The 25,683-nt window shown below is 43.1% G+C and overlaps 1 protein-coding gene across 10 annotated transcripts in view; it reads right to left on the bottom strand.

Annotated features, from left to right (window-relative positions):
* Positions 1-25,683, bottom strand: part of LOC119977609 (mitogen-activated protein kinase kinase kinase kinase 4) — a 399,419-nt gene that overhangs the window by 99,786 nt on the left and 273,950 nt on the right. For 5 of the 10 annotated variants that reach the window (XM_038818734.1, XM_038818737.1, XM_038818733.1 and 2 more), the window contains 4 exons: positions 23,457-23,667; positions 11,275-11,436; positions 9,574-9,660; positions 3,543-3,722 (listed from right to left, as the gene is read on the bottom strand). In XM_038818734.1, coding sequence (XP_038674662.1) covers positions 3,543-3,722; positions 9,574-9,660; positions 11,275-11,436; positions 23,457-23,667 — 640 coding nt within the window. The remainder of the gene's footprint in view (positions 1-3,542; positions 3,723-9,573; positions 9,661-11,274; positions 11,437-23,456; positions 23,668-25,683) is intronic. The other 5 variants (XM_038818742.1, XM_038818735.1, XM_038818736.1 and 2 more) reach the window with 4 other exon arrangements.

The raw sequence follows: 25,683 nt of genomic DNA on the forward strand, positions 1-25,683 counted from the left end.
TATCATGACCTCAGGGCATCTCAGAATTCTTTATAGACAGTGAAGTACTTTTTATTTAACGTGTAGTCATTGCTGCAATGTAGAGAATACAGCAGCCACTTTGCACACAGCAGTCTCTCACAAACAGCAATGTGACAATAAACTGATGATCTGTTTTTGTGATGATGATTGACACACAACTATTGGCCAGGATACCAGGGATAACTCATCTCCTTTCATTAGTGCCAGGGTCTCTTTTATGTACACCTGAGAAGACAGTTAGGGATTTGGTTTGACATCTAATCTCAAAGATGGCAGCATCAGGCTGCCAACCATATTTTGTGTTTAAGTCTATTCTCAGAGGTAGGAGTACTATCGCCTGAATCATTGTTCACACCAATATCTCTAATTGAACAGCCAATTTCAAAAGTGAAAAAGTAAAAACATAAGACCACAAGAAATAGGAGCAGAATTAGGCCACTCAACCCATTGAGTCTGCTCCGCCATTCAATCATGGCTGATATTTTCTCATCCCCATTCTCCTGCCTTCTCCCCATAACCCCTGATCCCCTTAGTAATCAAGAACCTATCTATCTCTGTCTTTTTAAAAAATATATTTTTATTGAAATATTTGTAATATTTTATAACAAAAACAAAAAAAGAACAATAGGCGTTAAACATTAACATAGTGCAAAAATAGATATTTCCCCAAACTGCTCTGTCTTCCCAGACCATCAAAAATAGCAAAAATCAGACAAACACAACACTTACCCCCACCACCCGGAAAGCTGCTACTGCCAACATTTTAAATTAAATTTCCCCAAGAAAGTCAACGAATGACTGCCACCTCTGGGAGAACCCCAACATTGATCCTCTTAAGACAAACTTTATTTTCTCAAGGCTGAGAAACCCAGCTATGTCACAGATCCAGGTCCCTACACTTGGGGGCTTTGAGTCCCTCCACAATAACGGGATCCATCTCCGGGCTACCAGGGAGGCAAAGGCCACAACGTTGGCCTCTTTCACTTCCTGAACTCCCGGGTCTTCTGACACTCCAAAGATCGCCACCTCTGGACTCGGCACAACCCGTGTTCCTAGCACCTTGGACATTGCCGTGGCAAACCCCCACCAGAACTCTTCAAGCTTCGGGCATGCCCAAAACATATGGGCATGGTTTGCTGGGCTTCCCGCACATTCGTCTTCTCCCCTGAAAAACTTGCTCATCCTCACCACCGTCATGTGTGCCCGATGAACCACTTTAAACTGTATGCGACTGAGCCTGGCACATGATGAGGAGGAATTGACCCTACTTAGGGCTTCCGCCCATAGTCCTGGCTCTAACTCCCCTTCTAACTCCTCCTCCCACTTGCCTTTAAGCTCCTCCACCGGGGTTTCCTCCACCTCCAACAGCTCCTGGTAGATGTCCCGACACCGTTCCCTCCTCCACCCAGGTACCGGATACTACTCTATCTTGTATCCCCCATAGCGGCAGCAGCGGGAAGGCCACCACCTGTTTCCTCAGGAAGGTTCGCACTTGTAAATACCGAAAGCCGTTCCCTGGCGGCAATTTAAAACTTGTTCTCCATCCATAAACAGGTCACCCATCCTTCTAATACCCGCCCTCTGCCAGCTCTGGAACCCGCCATCCAACCTGGCCGGTAGAAACTGTGGTTATTACATATCGGGGTCCAGACCGCGCTCCCTCCACCCTCTTGTGTCTCCTCCACTGCCCCCAGATCTTCAGTGCCGCCACCACCACCGGACTTGTGGAGTATCGGGCCGGCGAGAACGGCAGAGGAGCCGTTATCAGTGCTCACAAACTCATGCCTTTGCATGATGCCGCCTCCAACCGCTCCCATACCGACCCCTCCCCCAATACCCACTTCCTGATCATGGCAATGTTGGCCGCCCAGTAGTAGTTGCAAAAATTCGGTAGCGCCAACCCACTCTCCCCCCGACTATGTTCCAACCACACTCTTTTCACTCGCGGGATCTTATTTACCCACACAAATCCCGAGATGATATTATTAACCCGCTTGAAAAAGGCCTTAGGGATGAAGATGGGAATAATCTATCTCTGTCTTAAGGACACTCCGTGATTTAGCCTCCACAGCCTTCTGCGGCAATAAGTTCCACAGATTCACCACCCTCTGGCTGAAGAAATTCCTCCTCATCTCTGTTTTAAAGGATCGTCCCTTTAGTCTGAAATGGTGTCCTCTGCTTCTAGTTTCTCCTCCAAGTGGAAACATCCTCGCTATCCAGGCCTCGCAGAATTCTGTAAGCTTCAATAAGAATCCCCCTCATCCTTCTAAACTCCAATGAGTGCAGATCCAGTGTCCTGAACTGTTCCTCATACAAGTTCTTCATTCCATCTTGTGAACCTCCTCTGGACCCTTTCCAAGGCCAGCACATCCTTCCTTAGATACAGGGCCAAAAACTGCTCACAATACTCCAAATGGGGTCTGACCAGAGCCTTATACAGCCTCAGAAGTACATCCCTGGTCTTGTATTCTAGCCCTCTTGACATGAATGCTAACATTGTTGCCTTCTTAAACTGCTGATTGAACCTGCACGTTAACCTTAAGAGAATCGTAAAAAAGGACTCCCAAGTCCCTTTGTGCTTCTGATTTCCTGAGCATTTCCCATTTAGAAAATAGTCCATGCCTAAATTCCTCCTTCCAAAGTGCATAACCTCACACTTTTCCACATTGTATTTCATTTGGCACTTCATTGCCCACTCTCCTAGCTTGTACAAATCCTTCTGCAGCCCTCGCGCTTTCTCAATACTACCTGTCCCTCTACAGATCTTTGTATCATCAGCAAACTTAGCAAAGTGCCTTCAGTTCCTTCTTCCAGATCATTCATGTATATTGTGAAAAGTTGTGGTCCCAGCACAGACCCCCGAGGCACACCACTCGTCACCGGCTGCCATCTGGAAAAATACCCTCTTCTCCCCACACTCTGCATTCTGCTAGTCAGCCAATCCTCTATCCATGGATCTTACCCTTAAACCCATGAGCTTTTAACTTATTTAGCAGTCTCCTTTGTGGCACATTGTCAAAGGCCTTCTGGAAATCTAAATAAATCACATCCACTGGGTCTCCTTTGTCTAACTTCCTTGTTACCTCCTCAAAGAACTAAAACATTAAAGATGGAATTGGAAAGGGGAAATGATTAATTTTTGAGCATACATTTACAGTTGTTTTGAAGAATTAATTATTTTCAAAACAGAATGAATTACCATTCATCTGAAAGTTAATCTTAATAAGTTTATTTTTCCATTATTGCAGGTCTCAGCAAATATATTCCTGCTATGGTTTGAACCTATTTGAACTGTACGATCAGGAACTCCCTAATTGGGGTGCCTAAGAATTTATATTTCATTATTTTTCACGGGTTTATTGTTAGAATTTATTTTAGATAGGGAAGTGCAAAGTAATGCAAGTTGGAAAGTAGCAAAAAGCTAATGGCTATTGCAAAGTCTAAAAGGAGGGAAAGTTAATTGTTTCAACTCCTTTATCCCAGGCTGCTTTTGTGACACACATCTGATGAACATCTCTTACCTCTCTACTCCTATCTGTTGCTTCAAAGTGAGGTTTAGACTCTGGTGCATGGTAAGGTTTATTTCTTTCTTGCTGCCTGTGGTCATGTTGGAGCGACAGAAGGTAAGCTTGCTCCTGCTGTAACTGGCGCTGCAATCTCTCAGCCTGTCGTTGTTCTTCCATTTCACGCCATTTGTACTCCTTTAAGAATATTTTAAATTATAAAATGTAACTACATATAGTGTTGAACGTGAATAGCATTATAAATTCCACAAAAATTTGCTCATAACTAACTCGCTGTAGCGGCTGAATCATCCCATTAGGCAACTTCATTCAAAAGATAGCTAAAGTATAATTTACACTATTAGCTATGAATTTACAACGATTGTGAACGTGCAGAAAATATTCGAAGTATCAGTCAAAGTTGCAGTCACCAACCTTGTGATATCACATTAGCAATCAGCTCGAAACAGAAAATTTATATCAAACATCCAACAAACAATGGTTGCAAATTTTCTGTTGAGAAGCAGCTCAGCTCACATCACTAACAAACTGTGCAATATAGGGCGTAAGTCAATGGAATACAGTGGTTATATTTCAAATCGGGAAGATTAATTTATGAGAGTAACAAACCTCAATTTGCTCATAATACAAATCTAGGTCAGATATTAAGCTGTGAGGAGGACACAGAGGTTAGAGACTAATATAGACAGGTTAAGTGGGTTGACAACAAGGTGACAGGTGGAGATAAATGTTGAGAAGTGCAAGGTTATTTACTTTGGTAGAAAGAACAGAAAAACAAAATATTCTTTAAAAGGCATGAAACTTGTAAATCTTGATGTCCATGTTGTAAATTAATTTGGATGCAGGCATACAAGGAACAAACAACTTTAGCATGCGGCTACAGCAAACAATTAGGAAGGTAAATAGCATGTTGCCATTGTTTGTTTGTAAGGGGATCAATCACAGAATTTTTACAGCAAAGGAGGCCAATCAGTCCATCATGTGTGTGAATGAACAATGCAGTAGTGACACTTTCCAAGCTTCTTCCCATAACTGTGAACATTCCGCCTTGTCAGATAACCATCAATCGCTCCTTGGAGATACCGCAAGTAAACCTGCCTCCACCACAATCAAAGGCAGTAGACTGCAGTTCTTAATCACAGAATTGTTACAGTGCCGAATAAGGGCATTTGGCCCTACATGGCTGCACCAGCTCTCAGAAAGAGCATCCTTTACCCCATAACCTTGCAGTCATCCTTTTCAAGTAACAGTCTAAAATATCCATTTTGAATGCTTCAATTGACACCGTCCTGTCAAGACAGTGCATTCCAGAACTTAACTATTCACTGGGTGAAAACGTTTTTAGTAATTTCGCTTTTGTTCCTTTTATCAACTATTTTGAACATGTGCCTTCTCGGTCTCAATCCTTTTACGCATGGGAATAGTTTCTCCCCATCTACTCTTTCCAGGCCCCTTGTGATTTTGACTACCTCTGTCAAATACCCTCTCAAGCCTGCTTGCCTCGAAGAAAAACAGTCCTGACTTCTCCAATCCATCTTCATAACGGAAATTCCTTGGGCTGGATTCTCCGATTCTGGGGCTATGTCTCCACGCCGGCGTGGGAGTGGTGGCGCTTTATGCCAGAAAAAATGGCATAAAACGGCCACTGATTCCCCGTTTTGCTGGGGGCTAGCATGTCAGCAGCGTAAAGCATCCGGCTCTAGCTGCCAATACGGCCCGGGGAATTGCTGGGTCCGTGGCATCTCATGTGCACGGTGGCAGCCTGCATCAGCCATGCCGTGCTACATGGCGGAGGCAGCTCATGGGCCCAGCCCACAAAATAGTGCCCCCCTTTGGCCGGCTTGCGTGCTGCAGTCCACCCCCCCCCCCCCCCAGCCCAAATTAATGTCCCCTCCCTGCCCGCGGATCAGCTCTCCCGACTGTGGCGGCGCTGGACTGAGCTCGCAGCAGCCATGTCGAGTTCCCAACGGATGAGACCGTACGTGACCAATGCAGTTGGGAACTCGGCCGGAGCATCGGGGGTCGGGCCTCAGGCAATGTCCGGAGGCCGTCAATATGTGGTGCGGCGTACGCTTTGGAGGGGGCAGAGCATCACAAATGCGGCGCCATCCCCAATTTGGTCGGAAACTCTGATTCTCCAGGTGATCGCCGAATGCTTTTTTGGCACCGGCGACCGGAGAATCCAGCCCTTTATCTCTGAAACCACTCACCAATTATTTTTTGACTACCTTCACATCCTTCGTAAAGTGTGGTGCCCAGAACTGGATGCAATACTCAAGCTGAGGCCAAACCAGTATCTCATCCAAGTTCAACATAACTTCCTTGCTCTTGTGCTTCATGCCCTTATCAATGGGGTTGGCTTAGCTCACCAGGCTAAATCGCTGGTTTAAAGCAGGCCAGCAGCACAGTTCGATTCCCGTACCAGACCTCCCCGGACAGGCGCCGGAATGTGGCGACTAGGGGCTTTTCACAGTAACTTCATTGAAGCCTACTCATGACAATAAGCGATTTTCATTTCATTTCATTTCATTTTCATAAAGACTCGGATACTGTTTGCTTTATTAACTGTGCTCTCAACCTGTCCTGTCATCATCAATGATTTATGCACATATAAACCATGGTGCCTCTGCACCTGCATCCCCTTTAGAGTTGTACCCTTTTTAAAAATATTGTTTCTCCATGTTCTTCCTATCAAAATGAATCACTTCACAGTTCTCCACTTCACCTGCCACTTGTCTGCCCATTCACCGACTTGTATATGACCTTTTGAAGTTCTGTAAATCTTCTTCATAGTTCTCAATGCATTAAAGTTTCGTTTATCTGTAAATTTTGAAATTGTGCCCTATAGGGCACAGGTTCTAGATCATGAACATATACCAGGAAAAGCAAGGTTCCCAACATCGCCACCCCTAGAGAACTTCATTACTAACCTTCCTCCAGTCTAAAAAAAAATCCACTAATTACTTTTCTTATGTTTTCTCCCACTCAGTCAATTTCATATCAATGTTGCTACTGTCCCTTTTATTCCATGAACTGCAATTTGCTCACAAGTCTGTTGTGCAGCACTTAATCAAATGTCTTTCTGAAGTCCAGGTACACCACATCAACAGGCTTACGTTCATCAACCCTCTGTTACCTCTTCAAAAAAATTTCAGCAGAACAGCTGAATAAGATTTGCTGTTAATAGACCATTAATAAAACATACTGGCCTTCATTAATCAACATATATTTACCCAAGTGAGTATTAATTCTGTTTTGAATTATTGGGCACGATTCACCCTAAAAGTTTGTGTCTGAATTTGGGTGGGTTTAACGAGTTGTTTTTCCATGGCTGCATTGATGAGAAACACTCGCTATTCAAAACTTTGCCAGTTTTTTTGGCCTCGGGTAATTTATTTCCGCTGAGACCGCACTTCTCTTTGCAGATCAGGGCATCAATTTGGATGGCTGCCCCAATCTTCTCCGCCACCCTTTCAACAAACTCCCCCCCCCCCCCCCCCCCCTTCCAATTATCAACCCACCTCCTCCCCTCAACTTTGGGGAGGCCCCAGGAACACCCCATTTACCCCCCAAACCTGGCAATGCCACCTGGGCACGATCTCTGGCAGTGCTATGGTGCCAGGAAGAGTGCCCTCCCTGACCATCCAGGGGTCTCTAATGGTCTGGGAAATGCCCCCCCAAGTACTGTTGTGTCTGGTCGACATTGGCGTGGACCAGTACTAAATGGCGCCCTGCGAGGTCTTGCAGGCGCGGCCACTGAGTACCAAATGCCGAAAGAATCCAGCGAACATTAAACGATTGATGGTCTGGGTCACACCCAATGAGGGCGAGAGTCAGACAGCAACGTCGTGCGAGATTCCGTTGGATCTCTCACGATATTTTGAGTGTCACAAATCTTGTGAAAGGCCTCTCGTAAGATTCAATGGCCTCGTCCCAACACCAGTTGGGCGAAACATAGCCGCTGAATTATGCCCATTGTTTCCGGAATCTTCCCCACCACTAAATTTAAAGTAACTGGCTTCTCGTCACTAGCCTTTTCTTTATGCCCATCTTTGAACAAGGGTGCAACATTTGCACTTCTCCACTCTTCTGCCATGACCCCTTATCCCAAAATGATTGAAAAAGTATGGAGAAAAGGAATAAAGAAGTCATGTTGCATTTACACAGGGCTTTGGAGACATCACACCTAGGGTGCCATGTGCAATTTTGTTCTCCATACTTGCATTGGAGTCAGTAAAGCAAAGGCTCACTAGATTGCTTCTTGGAATGAGAGGGCTGACTTATGCTGAGAGGCTGCCTGTATTCTGTGAGAAGAATGAAGGGTGATCTGTGCTTGCACTTTAGCTGTGTCTGCATCACACACTAATATCTATATTACGCCAACATCTATATGGGCAGTGCTAATTAAATCAGGCATGACCTGCTGATACAGTAGCCCTGATGATAACAATTTTAAATTATCTAAAGATGGGTCTTTACGATTTCAAGTATTGGGGTTGTCATTATTTCCTTTGGCAGCTTGTTCCATTATGGGATTGTCCTTGGGAAGAAAGATTATTGATGCATGGTCTTGGAAACAAATGGTCTTTGTAGTTTATGTGATTGGTTACCTCATGTTTTGTCATTGCCAGACGGCACCAAATACCTGTTTCTGTAAATTTCCACCGGTCCATTCCATATTTTATAGAACATGAACAGTCTATTGTTCACTCTCCTTTACTGCAATGATCAAGGGTGTGACAGATGGGTGTTTCGCAAATGTTTTCTTGCAGAAATGTACAAGATTCTGAAGGGAAACGTAGACACAGATTCTTTCTGCTGGTCGTAGAATCCAGAACACAGTGGCGCAGACACAGGATAAGAGACTGATGAGGACCGAGATGAGGGAAAAATTTCTCCACTCAAATCTTATGACTCTTTGCAATTTCATATCCCAGATAGTTGCGTTTGCTCCACACTTTGAATAGAGAGATGTTAGCACTGCTATCTCACAGCGCCAGGGTCCCATGTTCGATTCAAACCTCGGGTGACTATGTGGAGTCTGCACGTTCTCCCCGTGTGTGCGTGGGTTTCCTCCAGGTGCTTCAGTTTCCTCCAACAGTCCAAAGATGTGCAGGTTAGGCGGATTGGCTAAATTGCCCTTAGTGTCCAAAGATTGGTGGGGTGGTCTTTCAAAGGGTTGGTGTGGACCCGATTGGCCAAATGGCCCCCTTCTGCGTTACAGGGTTTCTATGATTTAAGGCTGAGGTAATAAGATTTCTGGCCTCCCAGACAATCAAGGGGAATATTTTGGGGAATGAGCTGGCACCGAAGATCATATTGAATAATGGAGCAGGCTTGAGGTGTCCCATGGTCTACTCCTGCTCCCATTTCTTATGTTCTTAAAGCATATTATGATGTAAACCTACATTCATTTTAGTTATGAAATAGCTAAAATGCTTGTATTCTGTAATTCTTTTGAGAATCAAAAAACAAGATAATTTGCATTTACTTTCAATACTCTGTCCAAATTACAGACTTTAAATCTTGATGAATATGTATGACATGATTGAAAGAATGCCAATGAAGAACACAGCTGTACTATCTAAACAAACACAATTGTAACCCATGCAAACCGCGAGTACAGCATTAATATTTTGGGCAGAACAGAGAAATGTGGTTTGAGATTTTGCTCGTAACATCACAATGATAAACCGGGTTTTCTGAGAGAGAACTGTTAGTATTTAATTATATATCAACAGCTTACATATGGAACTACAAGTTTTTCTGTGGAAAGAATCTCACTTAAAGCAGCAACATTCATTTAATGTAGATGATGCTAGCATTTGCAGTTCCAAGCACAGAGTATAAATCAGTGACAAATCATTGTCACATAACTCAATGACAAATTTGTGCAGAGGCTATTCTCTTGCGCTGTTAGACTACCATTTTTAACTTAAATTGACTGATTAGCTTGCTGTTAAATCTGAGCATTGCAATGCAGTGATGACACAGAAGCTGGCAGCTACATCAGTAGCGAACTACCTACCAGTAACATAGCCTGCTCTTGGAGCAACTGCTGCTGAAGAATTTCCAAATGACGTTGTTCCTCTTCAAGCTGACGTCTGATGTACTCCTGTTGCAAGATTACACAATAATGCATAAACAAAATACCATTTTAGTTAAAAATTATGTATTTACAGCTCATCTGTGACACTGCTTCATAGACCTTGTACGAAAGTATAACACAGGGCCTTGTTGAACGCATAATTATAATAACAACCATTTATTGTCACAAGTATGAAGTTACTGTGAAAAGCCACATTCCAGCGCCTGTTTACGTAAGCTGGTACGGGAATTGCTGGCCTTGTTCTGCATCACAAACCAACTGTCTAGCCCATTGAGCTAAACCAGCCCTTATACCAAACCAGCCCCATATCAAAGATACTAGAGAACAAACTAGGAAAATTACCTGGTTTCCATTGGTTAAAAAGGTATACCTTAGACTAATGAACAAAATTTTAGCAGATTTGCATCTCCTCCCGTTCCCCCAAAAGCAGCCAAGGGAAAGATACAAATTACCAGTCAAGAAACTGTCATAGTCAATCTGTGTACAAGATAATTCTAATTCTATTTACAGTTTTGTATGTGCTGCAACAACCAGAAGCTCCGTTATTTCACTGATAAAACATGCAGTAAGTTTAATTTAAGTCACCAGGATCACTCTTATCATGGCAATGTCTATGATTTATAACAAGGCAAATAAAACTACCTGTATATGAGATCAGGGCTGCCACTTTGAACACACTAACTGTCAGGTAGTAATTAATGGCATTCTCTTAAAGCAAAATGATACTGACAGTATTCACAAGATCATGTTTTAGCCACTATTAAAACATCTGGCATGCACCAACAACTGGAAAGGTTGAACCGGCAAATTACTTCTGAATTGCAACTGGCAATACTATTCTGGGCATTGTTTTAGCTTCATTTTGGTTCAGTAAATGGGATTTTTTTGCTGCACAGGGGTACAAGACAGTATTCAAATTGTGCAGTTTTAAAACATCATGGAAGCTTCACCGAGTTTAGATTTTTGCAGTCTTTTGAGATATGGTCATCAGTAAAAATCACCAAATTCACCATAAATTTGAATTGATCATGTCTATTCATTGTGGTACAACTTCATATCCCATGAAACTTCCGTAGACGAAATGTTTTAATTTGGAGTTATAAATTTTAGCTCTGATGCCGCCTTCACTATCAAACAACTAGTTGCTGACCATGGAGGTCTGCTGCTGTGCAGTGTTAACTGATGAAACAGATGGGGAGAGTGCATGAGTGAGAGAGAACGCACAAGAGGAGGAGTGAAGGACAGTACAAACCAGAAATGGAGAAGGGGGCAACTTGCTACCAAATAAATCACGTCATGCTTTTGAATGTTTTCAAGTTGTGCCATTAGTTGCAGGATTGCAGGAGATACATGTTTTACTCCATCATAACAGTCAAAGGAAATGGTATCCTTTGTCTCCGTTTGCTTGCCAACAAATCATGTTGTCACACTCCTGACAGTCTTGCAAAAGTTTATAGACAAATATTTGCTGAGACAGCAAAATGAGGGGAAGAAATTCAGAATGCCAAAGTCAGAATTTTGTTAAAATCCATCAATGACCCAATTCAAATACCACTCTGAAAATTGTGCACATAACTTTCTTGGATCAGTATTAATAAATGAAGAGACAATAAAAATCACCTGCTCTCTCTCCACTCGCCTCTTTTCTTCTTCCGCCCTTCTTCTTTCCTCCTCTTCCTTCTTTCGGCGTTCTAGTTCCTCCAACCTTCGCTTTTCCTCCTGTTCACGCCTTCTTTGTTCACGTTCCTGTTGCCTTCGTGCTTCTCGTTCCCTTCTCTGTTGCTGCTCAATAAAAAAAATGCTCACTAGAGGTCAAAATGCAACTGATTGGCAATATTTACCCTAAATCAACTTTGTCACAAATGTTGGTTGAGGTTTTCTATTATTCCCTTCCATTGGTGCCATATTTGCAAATACAAATAGACAATGCATCAAAAGGACATTAGGCTTATACTGATTTCACAAAGTTTGGATAGATAGATATTTGATTGCCAGAGAATATACACTTATGAATATAGCTGATTTTGCAGAAAACTGAAATTATTTATGTCCCTGATTAAGAGCACCATTGCCACTATAGCCCCCAACATGGATTCATCACCCTTCTACTGCCTTCTTGAATCTTTAGGGCTTCCGCTGAGCACCCCCCTCAATCACCTGGGTTTCCGCTGAGTGCCCCCCCCCCCCCCAACAGCAGGGCTTCCGCCGAGGCCCAAATGCCCCTCAATCACCGGGGCTTCAGCTGGGCCCCGCCATTTATCCTGATTATCTAGCTTTCATCTTCCTAATCCTTTTTTAAATAGTTTTCCCCAATTAAGGGGCAATTTAGCATGGCCTATCCACCTACCCTACACATCTTTGGATTGTGGGGGTGAAACTCATGCAGACACGGGAAAATGGGCAAACTCCACATGGACATCACACCGGGGCCAGGATCAAACCCAGATCCTTGGTGCTGTGAGGCAGCTGTGCTAACCACTGCGCCGGCCAAATCTGCTTAATCCTGGAGTTAATAATTGTTATTACGTCCCTGGAAAATTTCTGGATGAGTATAGGCAAGAATATGCCTAGAATATCCTTGGTGCTGTGAGGCAGCTGTGCTAACCACTGCACCGGCCAAATCTGCCTAATCCTTGAGTTAATAATTGTTATTACGTCCCTGGAAAATTTCTGGATGAGTATAGGCAAGAATATGCCGGGCAGTCAAGAAATCCGGCGATAAAAGGGTACAGTCAAATTCAGCGAGGGTCCTTTCAATATGGTGGCCTCTTCCCGAGTGGTCTCGCAACCTGGCACCCTCCGAGGCACTCTTGGAGGCGGTGAAGAGACTGCCAACATTATCAGTGCTATTGATGAGAGGTTTGGTGTGCTGACTTAAAAACCTAAGTGCTCATGAAGCTGAGTTGTAGAATACTAATAAAAGGCTTGGTGATACAAAGGAGAGAATCCTGAAGATTGAACATGCTGCTTTCTTGGCGGAAGATAGAATTCAACCAGGTTTGTGGTGCGTCGGAAATACTGGAGGATTTGAAGAACCGAGCCAGAGAAATAATGTCTGAGTCGTCAGTCTGCCTGAGGGAGTGGAGAGTAAGGTTCCTATTAAAGTCTTTGATAATTGGCTACCACATTTTCTTAAGTTGAATATATGAACGCTGGGTGTTTCAAGTTGGAAAGGGTGCATCGACTCCTGTCATCGTCCCAGGCCTATAAACATGCGCACCACAATTTTAAAGTTCACCAGAGGGTCTTGGAGATGACAAGGCATGGTGGAACCTGGTTCCATGAGGGAGTGAGGATTTTCTTCTTCCAGGACTTTTCTGTGTCAACACAGGTAACTCATCAAGGCTTCTATAAAGTTAAAAGGCATTACAAGGCAGCTAGAGTGAATAATGGTATGCTTAAGTCTATGACCCTAAAAGTCATACCCAATGAATCTGCAAAGTCTTTCATAAGACCATAAGAAATAGGAATAGGAGTAGGCCATTTGGCCCCTCGAGAATGCTCCGCCATTCAATAGGATTATGGCCGATCCGACAGTAATCATGTCCATTCTCCTGCCCTTTCCCCATAATCCTTGATTTCCTTACTGATCAATAATCTATCTAGCTCAGCCTTAAATATGCACAAGGTCTCTGCCCCACAGTTCTCTGTGACAAGGAGTTCCAAAGACTGAATCCTGAGAGTTCAAATTCCTCCTCACCTCTTGGCACCACTTTCGCCTGAGGCAATGCCCTCTAGACCTAGACTCGCTCATAGGAGAAACAGCCTCTCAGTATTTACCCTGTCAAATCCTTTAAGAATCCGATATGTTCTAATGAGATCACTGCTCATTCTTCTAAATTCCAATGAGTAGATCGCAGTCTGTTTAGCCTTTACTCATAAAATAATCCCTCCATACAGAGGATCATCTGAGTGAACCTTCTCTGAACCACCACCAATTAAATAATCTTTCCTTAAATAAGGGAACTGAAACCGCTCACAGTACTTCATGTGTGGTCTCACCAGTACCTTGTACAATTAAAGCAAGACTTCCCACACTTATAAGGTGGAGTTGAGGTCAGAATGGGATCAGCCATGATCACATTGATGGTGTTAGGCTCTGGAGGCTAAATTGCCTACTCCCGCTCCTAGGCCATGTGTTTTAGGGAGGAGATGCTCTGGCTGATTTTGAAATCCAGCTCTTGGCCTGTAACATTGCGGCACAGTAGCACAGTGGGTAGCACTGTTGCTTCACAGCTCCAGGGTCCTATGTTCGATTCCTGCTTGGGTCACGGTCTGTATGCTGTCTGCATGTTCTCCCAGAGTCTGCATGGGTTTCCTCCGGGTGCTCCGGTTTCCTCCCACACGTTTTGAAAGATGTGCTGCTAGGTAATTTGGACATTATGAATTCTCCCTCTGTGTACCCGGACAGGCACCGGAATGTGGCGACTAGGAGCTTTTCACAGTAACTGATGGAAGCCTTCTTGTGACAGTAAAGATTATTATTATTGTTGTAGGTAACAGATGAGGAACATATCAGCCATGATAGAATGGATGAGCAGATCCAATGGGCCAAATGGCCTAATTCTGCTCCTATATCTTATGAACTTATGAATATTCAAACCCCCTTGAAATAAGGGCCAAAATTCCTTTAGCCTTCCTGATTACCTGCTGCACCCGTGTGCTTGCTTCCTTTGTTTCATGCACAAGTACCCCAAGTCCCTTTGTGTTGCAGTTTTCAGCAATTTTTCTCCATTTAAATAACACACTATTCTTTTGTCTTCCCTTCCAAAATGAACTTCACATTTTCCCACATTATATTCCATTTGACAACTTTTCCCCACTTAACCTATCAATATTTCTTTGCAAATTGATTGTATCCCTTTCGCAACTTGCCTTTCCACTTATTTTTGTGTTGTCTGCAAATTTGGTTACAGTTCATTCACTTCCTTCCTCATGGTCACCAATATATATTGTAAACGGCTGTGGTCCCAACACTGACCCTTGTGGAACCCTACCGGTTACAGGTCGGGAACCTGAAAAAAATCCATATCCCCACTCGCTGTTTCCTGCCCTGATGTGGAGATGCCGTTTGCACTCGACTCATCAATCAACAGTTCCAACGCGTCACAGCAAAAAAACCGCACCGACCTCCTCAGAAGACAAACATGGGACACAACCGACAGAGTACCCTTCGTCGTCCAGTACTTTCCTGGAGTGGAGAAACTACGACATCTTCTTCGCAGCCTTCAACACGTCATCGATGAAGATGAACATCTTGCCAAGGTCATCCCCACACCCCCACTACTCGTCTTCAAACAACCACGCAACCTCAAACAAACCATTGTTTGCAGCAAACTACCCAGCCTTCAGAACAGCGACCACGACACCACACAACCCTACCAGGGCAATCTCTGAAAGACGTGCCAGATCATCAACATGGATACCACCATTACACGTGAGAACACCACCCACCAGGTACGCAGTACATACTCGTGCGACTCGTCTACAGTGTGATACGCTACAGGAAAGGATGTCCCGAAGCGTGGCGAGACCATGCAGACGCTACAACAACGAATGAACGGACATCGCACGACAATCACCAGGCAGGAATGTTCCTTTCCAGTCGGGGAACACTTCAGCAGTCAAGGGCATTCAGCCTCTGATCTCCGGGTAAGCGTTCTCCAAGGCGGCCTTCAGGACGCGCAACAATGCAGAATCACCGAGCAGAAACTTATAGCCAAGTTCCGCACACATGAGTGTGGCCTCAACCGGGACCTGGGATTCATGTCGTATTACATTCATCTCCCACCATCTGGCCTGGGCTTGCAAAATCCTACCAACTGTACTGGCTTGAGACAATTCACATATCTTTAACCTGGGGTTACCCCCATCTTTGGATCTGTAAAGACTTAATTACCTGCAAATGCTCGCATTCTAAGCATTGTCTGGCATCGTTGAATTTGCCTATATATATGTTTCTGGAACATACCTCTTCATTCACCTGAGGAAGGAGCAGTGCTCCAAATGCTAGTGTTTGAAACAAACATGTTGGACTTTAACCTGGTGTTGTAAGACGTCTTACTGTTTCCTGCCCATTAGCCAATTCTCTATCCATGCCAATATATGCCAATATACTACCTCCAACACCATGGGCCTTTATTATACGACTTAACCTTTTGTGAGGTCCCATGTTGAATGCCTTCTGGAAGTCCAAATACCACATGTCTACTGGTTCCCCTCTATCCACTCCGGTTGAGACTTCCTTGAAAAACCTCTAATAAAGGGGCAGCAGGGTAGCATGGTGGTTAGCATAAATGCTTCACAGCTCCAGGGTCCCAGGTTCGATTCCCGGCTGGGTCACTGTCTGTGTGGAGTCTGCACGTCCTCCCCCTGTGTGCGTGGGTTTCCTCCGGGTGCTCCGGTTTCCTCCCACAGTCCAAAGATGTGCGGGTTAGGTGGATTGGCCATGCTAAATTGCCCGTAGTGTCCTAATGAAGTAAGGTTACGGGGGGTGTTGTTGGGTTACGGGTATAGGGTGGATATGTGGGTTTGAGTAGGGTGATCATGGCTCGGCACAACATTGAGGGCCGAAGGGCCTGTTCTGTGCTGTACTGTTCTATGTTCTAAAAGATTGCTGCCTCGCTGTGCCAAGAATCCAGGTTTGTTCCCGGCCCCAGGTAACTGTCCGTGGGGAGCTTGCACATTCTCCCCGTGTTTGCTTGGGTCTCACCCCCACAACCCAAAAAGATGCGCAGGGTAGGTGAATTGGCCACGTTAATTGCCCGATAATTGGAAAAAACAAATTGGGGACTTAAATTTATTTAAAAATAAAGAAAAACTCTACTAAATTAGTCAGACACAATTTCCCTTTTATAAAGCCATGCTGACTCTGCTTGATTAGATTATGATTTTCCAAATGTGCTATTATTTCCATAATAATTGATTCCAACATTTTTAAAACAATAGATGTTAGGCTAATCGGCCAAGAATTACTAGCTTTTTGCCTCCCTCCCGCTTTGAATAGGGTGTCACATTGGCGGTTTTCCAATCCTCTAATATTTCTTCAGAATCCAAGGATCATTGGAAAATTCTAACCAATGCATCTACTATCTCCGTAGCTGCTTCTTTATGATTCTGGGATGCAAGCCATCAGGACGAAGGGACTTATCTGCCTTTAGCCCCATTAGTTTGTCTGATACTATTTCTCTAGTGATGGTGATGGTATTCAAATACTCCCCTGTATTCTTTAGAATTAATGGGATGTTTGAAGTATCTTCCACATTATGCAAAATATCTGTTTAACTCCTCTGCCATTTCCTTTACCCCATATTATGTCCCCAGATTCACTTTCCTTTACATATATTTTTAAAAGCGCTGGTCAGTTTTATATTCCTCGCTAGTTTGCCCTCATAGCTTATTTTCTCTCCTCATTATCTTTTGATTCTTCCTTTGCTGGATTCTGAATTTATCCCAGTCTTTGGGGCCAACACTGACTTTTGCCTCCTTGCATGTTTTCCCTTTCAACTTTTTTTAAAATTTAGAGTACCCAATTATTTTTTTTCCCAATTAAGGGGCAATTTAGCATGGCCAATCCACCTATCCTGCACATCTTTTTTGGATTATGGGGGTGAGACCCATGCAGACACAGGATAATGAGCAAACTCCAAATGGACATGACGGAGGGGCGGAACGGAACCCATGCAGACACGGGAAAATGAGCAAACTCCAAACGGACATGACGCAGGGGCAGAACGGAACCCGGTTCTTCGGTGCCGTGAGGCAGCAGCGTTAACCACTGCACCACCGTGCCGCCCATGTTTCTTCTTTCAACTTAATACTCTCCTTAACTTCCTTGGTTAGCCATGGTTGATTTAACCTCTGGGATATATTTTTGCTGAGAATCACGAATTACCTCCTTAAATGTTTGCAACTGCTTATTTACTGTCTTTCTGGCTAATCTATCCACCCAGTCCACTTAGCCAACTCATTTCCTTGTAATTCCCTTTAAGTTCAGCACAGTTGGAGTCCAACCCAAGTTACTCACTCTCAAATGGAATATTAAATTCTATTGTGTTACGATCACTACTTACTCAGGGATCTTTTACTCTGAGGTCATGTATTAAACCTGCCCCATTACCCACTACGAAATCCAAGAGAGCCTGTTCCCTGGTTGGTTCCTTGATATATCGCTCAAGGAAACTATCCCTAATGCACTCTATGGATTTGTGATCTAAGCTACCCTTTCCAAATTGATTAACCCAATCAACATGAAGATTAAAGTCCTCCATTATTATTGCTCTAATCTTTTTACATGCTCCTATTATTTGTTGACTTATACCCTTTCCTACAGTGTGGCTATTATTTGGGGACCTGTACACTACTCCTACCAATGTCGTCTTTCCCTTGCTGTTTTTTTACCTCCACACGAATAGACTCTACAACACCAGATCTCTCTCACAACTGAGCTTATTTCATCTCTTTTTGTTAATGCTCCCACCCCACCTTTTCCTCCCCTCCTGTTTATCCACAAGGTCAAATATCCCCAAATATTAAGTCACCAGTTTTGATCTTCTTGTAAGCATGTCTCCGTAATGATTATGAGATCACATCCATTTATCTTGATTTGCACCATCAGTTCATCTACCTTATTCCGAATGCTTCGTACATTAAGATACAAAGCCTTTCTGTTTGCCTTTTTGCCATTTTTAAGCATCCCAACTCTCCTTTGTACCATGGCCCTATTTGCCTTTTGCCCCAAATTACCCTGGCTACCATTTTTGTATTTTACTATTCTTTCTTTTATTACTGTCCTTGTTTCTCTTTCCCTCGTCACCCTGCTTAGGTTCCAATCCCCCAGCCTCTCTAATTTAAACCATCCTCAATCAACTAGAAAATACTTGCCCTGGACATCAGTCCTGGTCCTGCCCAGTGTAAACTGTCCACTTTTTACTGGTACCATCTCACCCAGAACAGGTCCCAAAGGCCCAGCAATCTGAAACCCTCCCCCTTGCAACATTTTCCCAGCCATGTTTCATCAGATATATCCTGCTACTTCTACTCTGACTAGCACGTGGCACTTGAAGTAATCCTGAGATCACTACCTTTGAAGTCCTACTTTTCAAACTTGCTTCCTAACTCCCTATATTCAGCTTTCAGGACCTCATTCCTTTTTTTTTTAAACCAAGGTCATTAATACCGAAGTGTACCACGACCACTGGCTGTTCACCCTTCCACTCCAGAATGTCCTGAAGCCGCTCTGAGGCATTCTTGAACCTAGCATCAGGGAAGAAACACATCATCCTGGAGTCTTGCTGATGGTTACAAAAATGCTTATCTATGCCTCTTACAATTCAACCCCCTTTAACCTCTGCATTCCCACACTTTCTCTTCCTTTCCCATGCAGCAGAGCCCACCACGGTACAACAAATTTGGCTGTTGCTGCTTTCCCTTGAGAGGTCCCTCCCCTCAACAGTATCCAAAGCGGTGCATCTGTTTTGCTGGGAATGTCCACAAGGGATTACTGCATTGCCTGCCTAGTCCTCTTACTCTGCCTGCTGGTCAACCAATCCCTTCCTGCCTGTGAAGCCACCTCTCCATATGTGTTGTCCACAATGCTCTCTGCCTCACGGATGCTCCACAGCATCCCTAGCCGCCATCCCTGCTTCAAAACCCAGCCTTCCAGGAGCTGCAGCTGGAGACATTTCCTGCACACATGTTCGACCCAGGCACTGGAAATGTGCCCGGCTTCCCACATAGAGCAGGAGGGGTTAATCACAGCTTTGAGCTGTATGACCATGACTTACCCCTTTAGATTCAACCTTTCAAGGAACTTAAAATCAAATAATATCAATTGCTTTAGTGTCCTTCTTCCCTTGACCTCATTAATACAGAATATAGCTCTGACAAATTAGAAACCCCAAAATAAAGACTTTACAGTAAGTAGAAAGTACACTTTCGATAATCCTGCTGCTGCCTTGGCCTTCATTAAGACCATGAAGGACAAGAATGCAGCTGATGTTCTGCAACTTGGACTAACTCAAAGCTTTAATCCGCACTCTTTCCCGATCATGCTGTTGTTTGTCTGAATTTGTTGTCTTCTTTCTTGGTTAAGGGAAGATGCTAATACTTGAGCATTATATGGAATGTTGTCTTGCTTCTTTTCCTAGAGTGTTTCAGGGACTCTCTTTAGTTCAATCGTGGTAGATGTGCTGTGCGCATATTATCCATTGTTTTTTCTTATTATCTGTATCTTAATCATGGTAGTAGCGAATTGCGCCATTGCTAAAGGGTGGGTGGTGGATGCCGGTCATCATGGATGGGCTTAAAATGCAAGAGGAGCATTTGATTCCCATTCCCTTTTTGGCTTTTTGTCTGCTCCTCCTTGTTGGGGAGGCTGCATTCTGGTGGCAATGACAGTATGGCCGTTGGATTAGTCCCATGGTTCCTCAGTCTTAATGAGGATTATTATGGGCATGATTTATTTCGCATTTTTATCATAATAGGGTCCAATCCTCTGTTTCTGACTCTGGGTTTAATTCCTGTACATAGAAACATACATAGAAAATAGAAGCAGGAGGACATTCAGCACTTCAAACTGCTCCGCCATTCATTATGATAATTGTTGATTATAGAGTTCAATTCCATAACCTCGACTCTCCCCGTCCCCTCATATCCCTTAAACCCTTTAGCCCAAGAGCTATATCCAATTCCTTCTTGAAATTACACAATGTTTCCGCCTCAACTATTTTTTGTGGTAGTGAATTCCACAGATTTCTCACTCGTTGGGTGAAGAAATTTCTCTTTTTTACTCCTTATCCTCAGACTATGGCTCCTAAGTTCTGGACTCCCCACTATTGTTGGGTTGGTTTAGCACAGGGCTAAAGAGCTGGCTTTGAAAGCAGACCAAGGCAGGCCAGCAGCACGGTTCAATTCCCGCACCAGCCTCCCCGAACAGGCGCCAGAATGTGGCGACTAGGGGCTTTTCACAGTAACTTCATTGAAGCTTACTTGTGACAATAAGCGATTTTCATTTTCATTAAAAACAATCTTTCTGAATTTAGGATCATTCTTTCTGAATCTGTACCAGCTGAAGTTATTCATGAAGGCCCACCTTCGCAGCCTTCCCCTTACCTGAGATGTGGTGACCCTTGGGTTAAGTCACCACCAGTCCTCTGGGACTGCAACATTTCCATTTCCATTACGGATCCCAACGAAAAGAGGTTGTACAAAATCCTGCCCATTGCAGCTCGCAAGAATATCCTATTTTCCTGGATCAGTGACAAATATCTCTCAATTCAAAACTGGCATCGGCTAATTATTGAATGCAGCCCTATGGAAGTTTTAACTTCTCTCTAAATCCGATGCATTCCATAAAGTTTGGGCACCCTAGGCTCCACTTTGACTTACTCCTGTTGATATTTCCATGAACTAATTCAATTCATTTAATTTGACTTTGTTATTCTGGATAGCACAATGCAAAAAGGCATCCGTCCTTTGCCCCAGTCCTTTTGCTAATCTATTGTTGAATTAATCTGCTATATAAATGAAAGGTCCCAATCGTCATGTTTGTTGCTATTTTTGATATAACTTTTGTTTTGCTTTGCACTGATTTTTTTGTTTCTTTGGTGCGTTCGTTTATTGTTAAATATATTAAAAAACCTAACACCGTATATTTTTAAGTGGAGCAAGTAATGTGAAGAGAAACCACACAAACTTCCCTCCCCTCAATAATCACTGAACTCATCACATCAGTGCAAAAGACAAGGTTGAACAATCTTCAGCCAGAAATACCCAGGACATGATGCATCTCTTCAGCCAATTTGACTCATTCCACATGATAAAAGCACACTTGATCTAACAAAGGCCTAGGTCTCTGACATCATCGTTCGGGGCTGGGGGCAATGTAGGCAGGCGGTTCGGGACAGACGAGCGACCAATGGGTCACTACTTTGGCGGTCCAGGTCCACAGGCTGAGTCCGCCATGGAGCACGGCACGGCTGCTGCAGGCTGCCACCATGCGCAGACTCTGAACCGGAATTGCTGGGAGCTGTATCAGCAGCTAGCGCTGCAAGCTCTACGATGGCTCCCTGCTAGCCCCCAGCAAAACAGGGAATCTGTGGCCTTTTGACGCCAGTTTTCCTGGCGTAAAAGACCACAGTTTTCACGATGGCGTCAGCACTGAGTCTCAAAATCGGAGAATCTAGCCCATTGCTTTTGACCAAATCTTTCAAGCCAATGCAATAGTGAAAGTTGACAATTTCCAGAAATTTAGAAAGTATCAATGTAAAGTTCAATAGGTAGGAGTTAGGATGGAGAACAGATCAATTTTCTTGAGATGAAAACGGGAAGAAAATTTCCACATAAAAGCAAAATTGACTGGTTATGAGAGATTGGAGATAAAGCTTGGGAAGGGGTATATTCATAACAATAGCCAACAACAAACAACATGCTTCAGCAGTAGATCTTAGTGGAAGCCCCCATTAATTCGGGTTAGCTATCAAAGCTGAATATATCTAAAAAGAACCATCACCTTTTCAAGAAGAAATGCTGTTAGACGTTAATGAAGACTACAATGGCAAGACTGATAGACAACTAGACAGGGGCTGGTTTAGCACAGTGGGCTAAATAGCTGGCTTGCAATGCAGAACGATGCCAGCAGCGTGGGTTCAATTCCCTACCGGCCTCCCCAAACAGGCGCCAGAATGTGGCGCCTAGGGGCTTTTCACAGTAACTTAATTGAAGCCTACTTGTGACAATAATTATCTTAGCACTGTCATTTATCACTTTTCTGCCCCATGCAAGGAATCTACAAATTAGAGAGTCTGATTACAGCATTATGCATCATTAACATTGAAGTGCAAAGATGAAAATCTCATTCATTTCTCCCATTCACAATCACATTCATCAGTCTAGATTAGTAACCGGTTACTATGATTTGAGAAATAATATCCCATTCATTATATTATACTTTTATCTGCATTCACTCTCTCATAAGGGAATCCATGCTTACTGATGTCATCAACTTAATTATTCCCAATTTTCTTAATTCCATAAGGTGGGCATATGTTTCCACATTTATCTTTAATTTAAACATAACTAACAAAATTGAAATGTTTTTGTCCTGGGAAACTGAAGCAGCGCATATCCATCAGTATCCGCAGTTTTCTGCAGAGCCCACTTTATCAGCTAAACTCCTTATCGACTTAATTATAAATCTCTTTCCTGAGGACGAATGATATGCCTATTTTAAACTAAGTAGGTAGAAAAATAAATTTAATATCAAAGAATGTTTGAATTTTGTTTCAATTTTCCCCATGTATGTTCACAACCACAAGGAGCAAAAAAACATGGGTGCATTTAAGAAACTTGATAAACACGCGAAGGAGAAAGGAGTAGGAGCTGAGTAGTAGTGGGAATATACAGAACAGAAACCGGCTATATAATTTTCTGTAAACCACTTTTCTGTTGATTAATAGTGCAACTCTTTCCAAGTAATTTCTATAGCTAATACATACCAACATAATGATTAATAATATATCTGATCTGTAATGCCTGGTCTGAAAAATTACGAAGAGCAGAAATGCACAATAAAGAACAAAAAAGTAATTTACAAAAAAAATGGCATGTGCCAAGTATAGTTTCAGTAAAGCTAAACCAATGCATTATAACTGCATTGTTAAAGTTACTATTACAAGTTACAAGATTAAACTTGCTTATTGTCTCAATCCACTTGACACAAAAATGTATACATCTTTAAGGCATTCCAATATCTTCACCAAAAATTTCTCAAAATAACATCAAGCTTTAAAAAAAATTCCTACCTCTTCAAGTCGTCGTCTTTGTTCCTTTTGTTGCTCGATACGTTTTTGACGCTCTGCTAGGAGCTGTCTTTTATACTCTTCTTGCTCTCGTAGCTGCTGTTCTTGAAGGAGTTGCTGCCTGCGCATAGCCTCAGAACGCTCCTTGTTCTCTTGCTGCAATCTCAGGAAGTCACGACGAAGAGTTGATTCTCCAGGCACATTAACAATTGAGCTGCAAGATAACAGACTTTTTTTTTCAATGTCCTCCTTCACACGGATAGGTAAGAACGCAACGTGAAAGAATCAGTTTGTAGACAAATTTGGATGCAATATGAGAAATGGGACATACAGAAAAGTGCTACATTATACGTTTGGACAGAGGGAAGTAGAAGCACATATATACCATGGGGAATTGCACACTCAAAGCAGAACAGGAGAAAAAAACCTAAACCATTGTGGTGAATAATTTACTGATAGGAACATTTAGGATACATAACCAGGACAATTAAACATGAACCTAGAAATATAGTTAAATACCTAGTCCAGCTACATCAAAAATAATTCAACTGGTTTCGGTCTCTTACATTATTGGGCATTTCAGTCCTTGAAGAAAGGTCTACAACAGGACTACTTGATTGATAGAAAATTTAAGAGCTTTTACGTATCAAAACAGAGTTTGAGTGTCAGGATTTTCCAATCCTGTTATGGTACATATGGCAAGCCAACCAAATGTCCATCGGCTACGGCAGGACTGGAAGATCCCGCTAGTGGATGGGGCCACAAAATCTCAGCCTATACCTGAAAGTTGAGAGATTGATTAAGCAGAGTAAGCAAAAGAGCACTTGCCAACATCAACACAATTTATAAAAACATAGGATTACATTTCCTGAAACTTGCTTCAACTGGTTAGAAAACAATTCCATGGAACTTTTTCTCTTAAATTAGATTAGATTTTCTTCTCTTTTTTTTTTTGCTTCACCGGTGACTTTAGATAGAAGGATGGGAATGGAACAACTCAATTGGCCAGATTGTCTTCCATAGAATCCCTACAATGCAGGAGGCCATTCAGCCCATTGAGTCTGCACCAACCATCTGAAAGAGGGTCACTCTTCTACCCCATCCCCACAACCTCACCTAGCCTGGGCATCTTTGGACACTAAGGGGCAATTGAGCATGCCCAGCCCACCTAACCTGTACATCTTTGGATTCTGGGAGGAAACCCGAGCACCCGGAGGAAACCCATGTGGACACAGGGAGAATATGCAAATTGCACACAGACATTCACCCAAGGCTGGAATCGAACCCTGGTCCCTGGTGCTGTGAGGCAGCAGTACTAACGACTGTGCCACCCTGCCACCCTTTTTCTTATCATTTCTCAAATGTTCATAAATTATTAAGAACTTCTAGATCTCAATACAGATTCAATGTAAAATGATTTTATCAGGTGATATTTTTTCTATGATACATCACAAGTTTTGAATTTTATGATTCAACTTAAGTGCAAGTGTAAAATAAGCAAATGATGCACGTTAGGAAACATTTTGTACATCAAGGCTGCTTATAATTTCCTCAAAGCATGCATGAACCTTATTTTTTGACGTTTTATGTTGGTAGTGTAGCCTGATGGGTATCCGAGAAGACACCAGCAAAGCCTGATGGTTAAAAAATTGAGGGAACAGCATAAACGGCTGCGATCTGCAGCAAAGAACAGGATGTGCCGCCATCGAGCAGGCAGTGGAGCTGATTGGGCAGTTATCGCACACGAGACACGGCTGTTGTTATGCCTCGAGTGGACAGTAATTGAACACAGACCCCTGTGAGTCGAAGTGTTCAGAATCACAACCTCCTGAGATAAACGCGACTTCCTGAGGAGTCGCGTCCCAAAGACAGTGATTAATTAGCCTGTCCTCGGAATACGTGCCTGTAAGAACAGTCAGTGCCAACAGGAGCTAGATAAATCGGAGACAACAGGAGTGACAACCTGCAGGAATAACCATTGTAAAGAAGCAAACGCTGGGCCTCAGAGGTCGCTGAATCCACCAAGAGGGAGACTGATCACCTCGCCTCAGGTGGTATTTAGGTCCAAGCATTGAGTTTTGATATGTTTTGTCGAGCATTTTGCAGAACAGAAGATTCTTGTACAATAATTTGCCAGTTTGAGTGTTTTGTCCGGAATGTTAGTTGGCTCAAGTTTGAGGTTCAATAGTAGATAGAATTGTTTCTCTTGTGGACACAAGTCAGGTTGACT

Source organism: Scyliorhinus canicula, chromosome 14, assembly GCF_902713615.1.
Source record: "Scyliorhinus canicula chromosome 14, sScyCan1.1, whole genome shotgun sequence".
In the NCBI taxonomy this organism is placed as follows: Eukaryota; Metazoa; Chordata; class Chondrichthyes; order Carcharhiniformes; family Scyliorhinidae; genus Scyliorhinus; species Scyliorhinus canicula.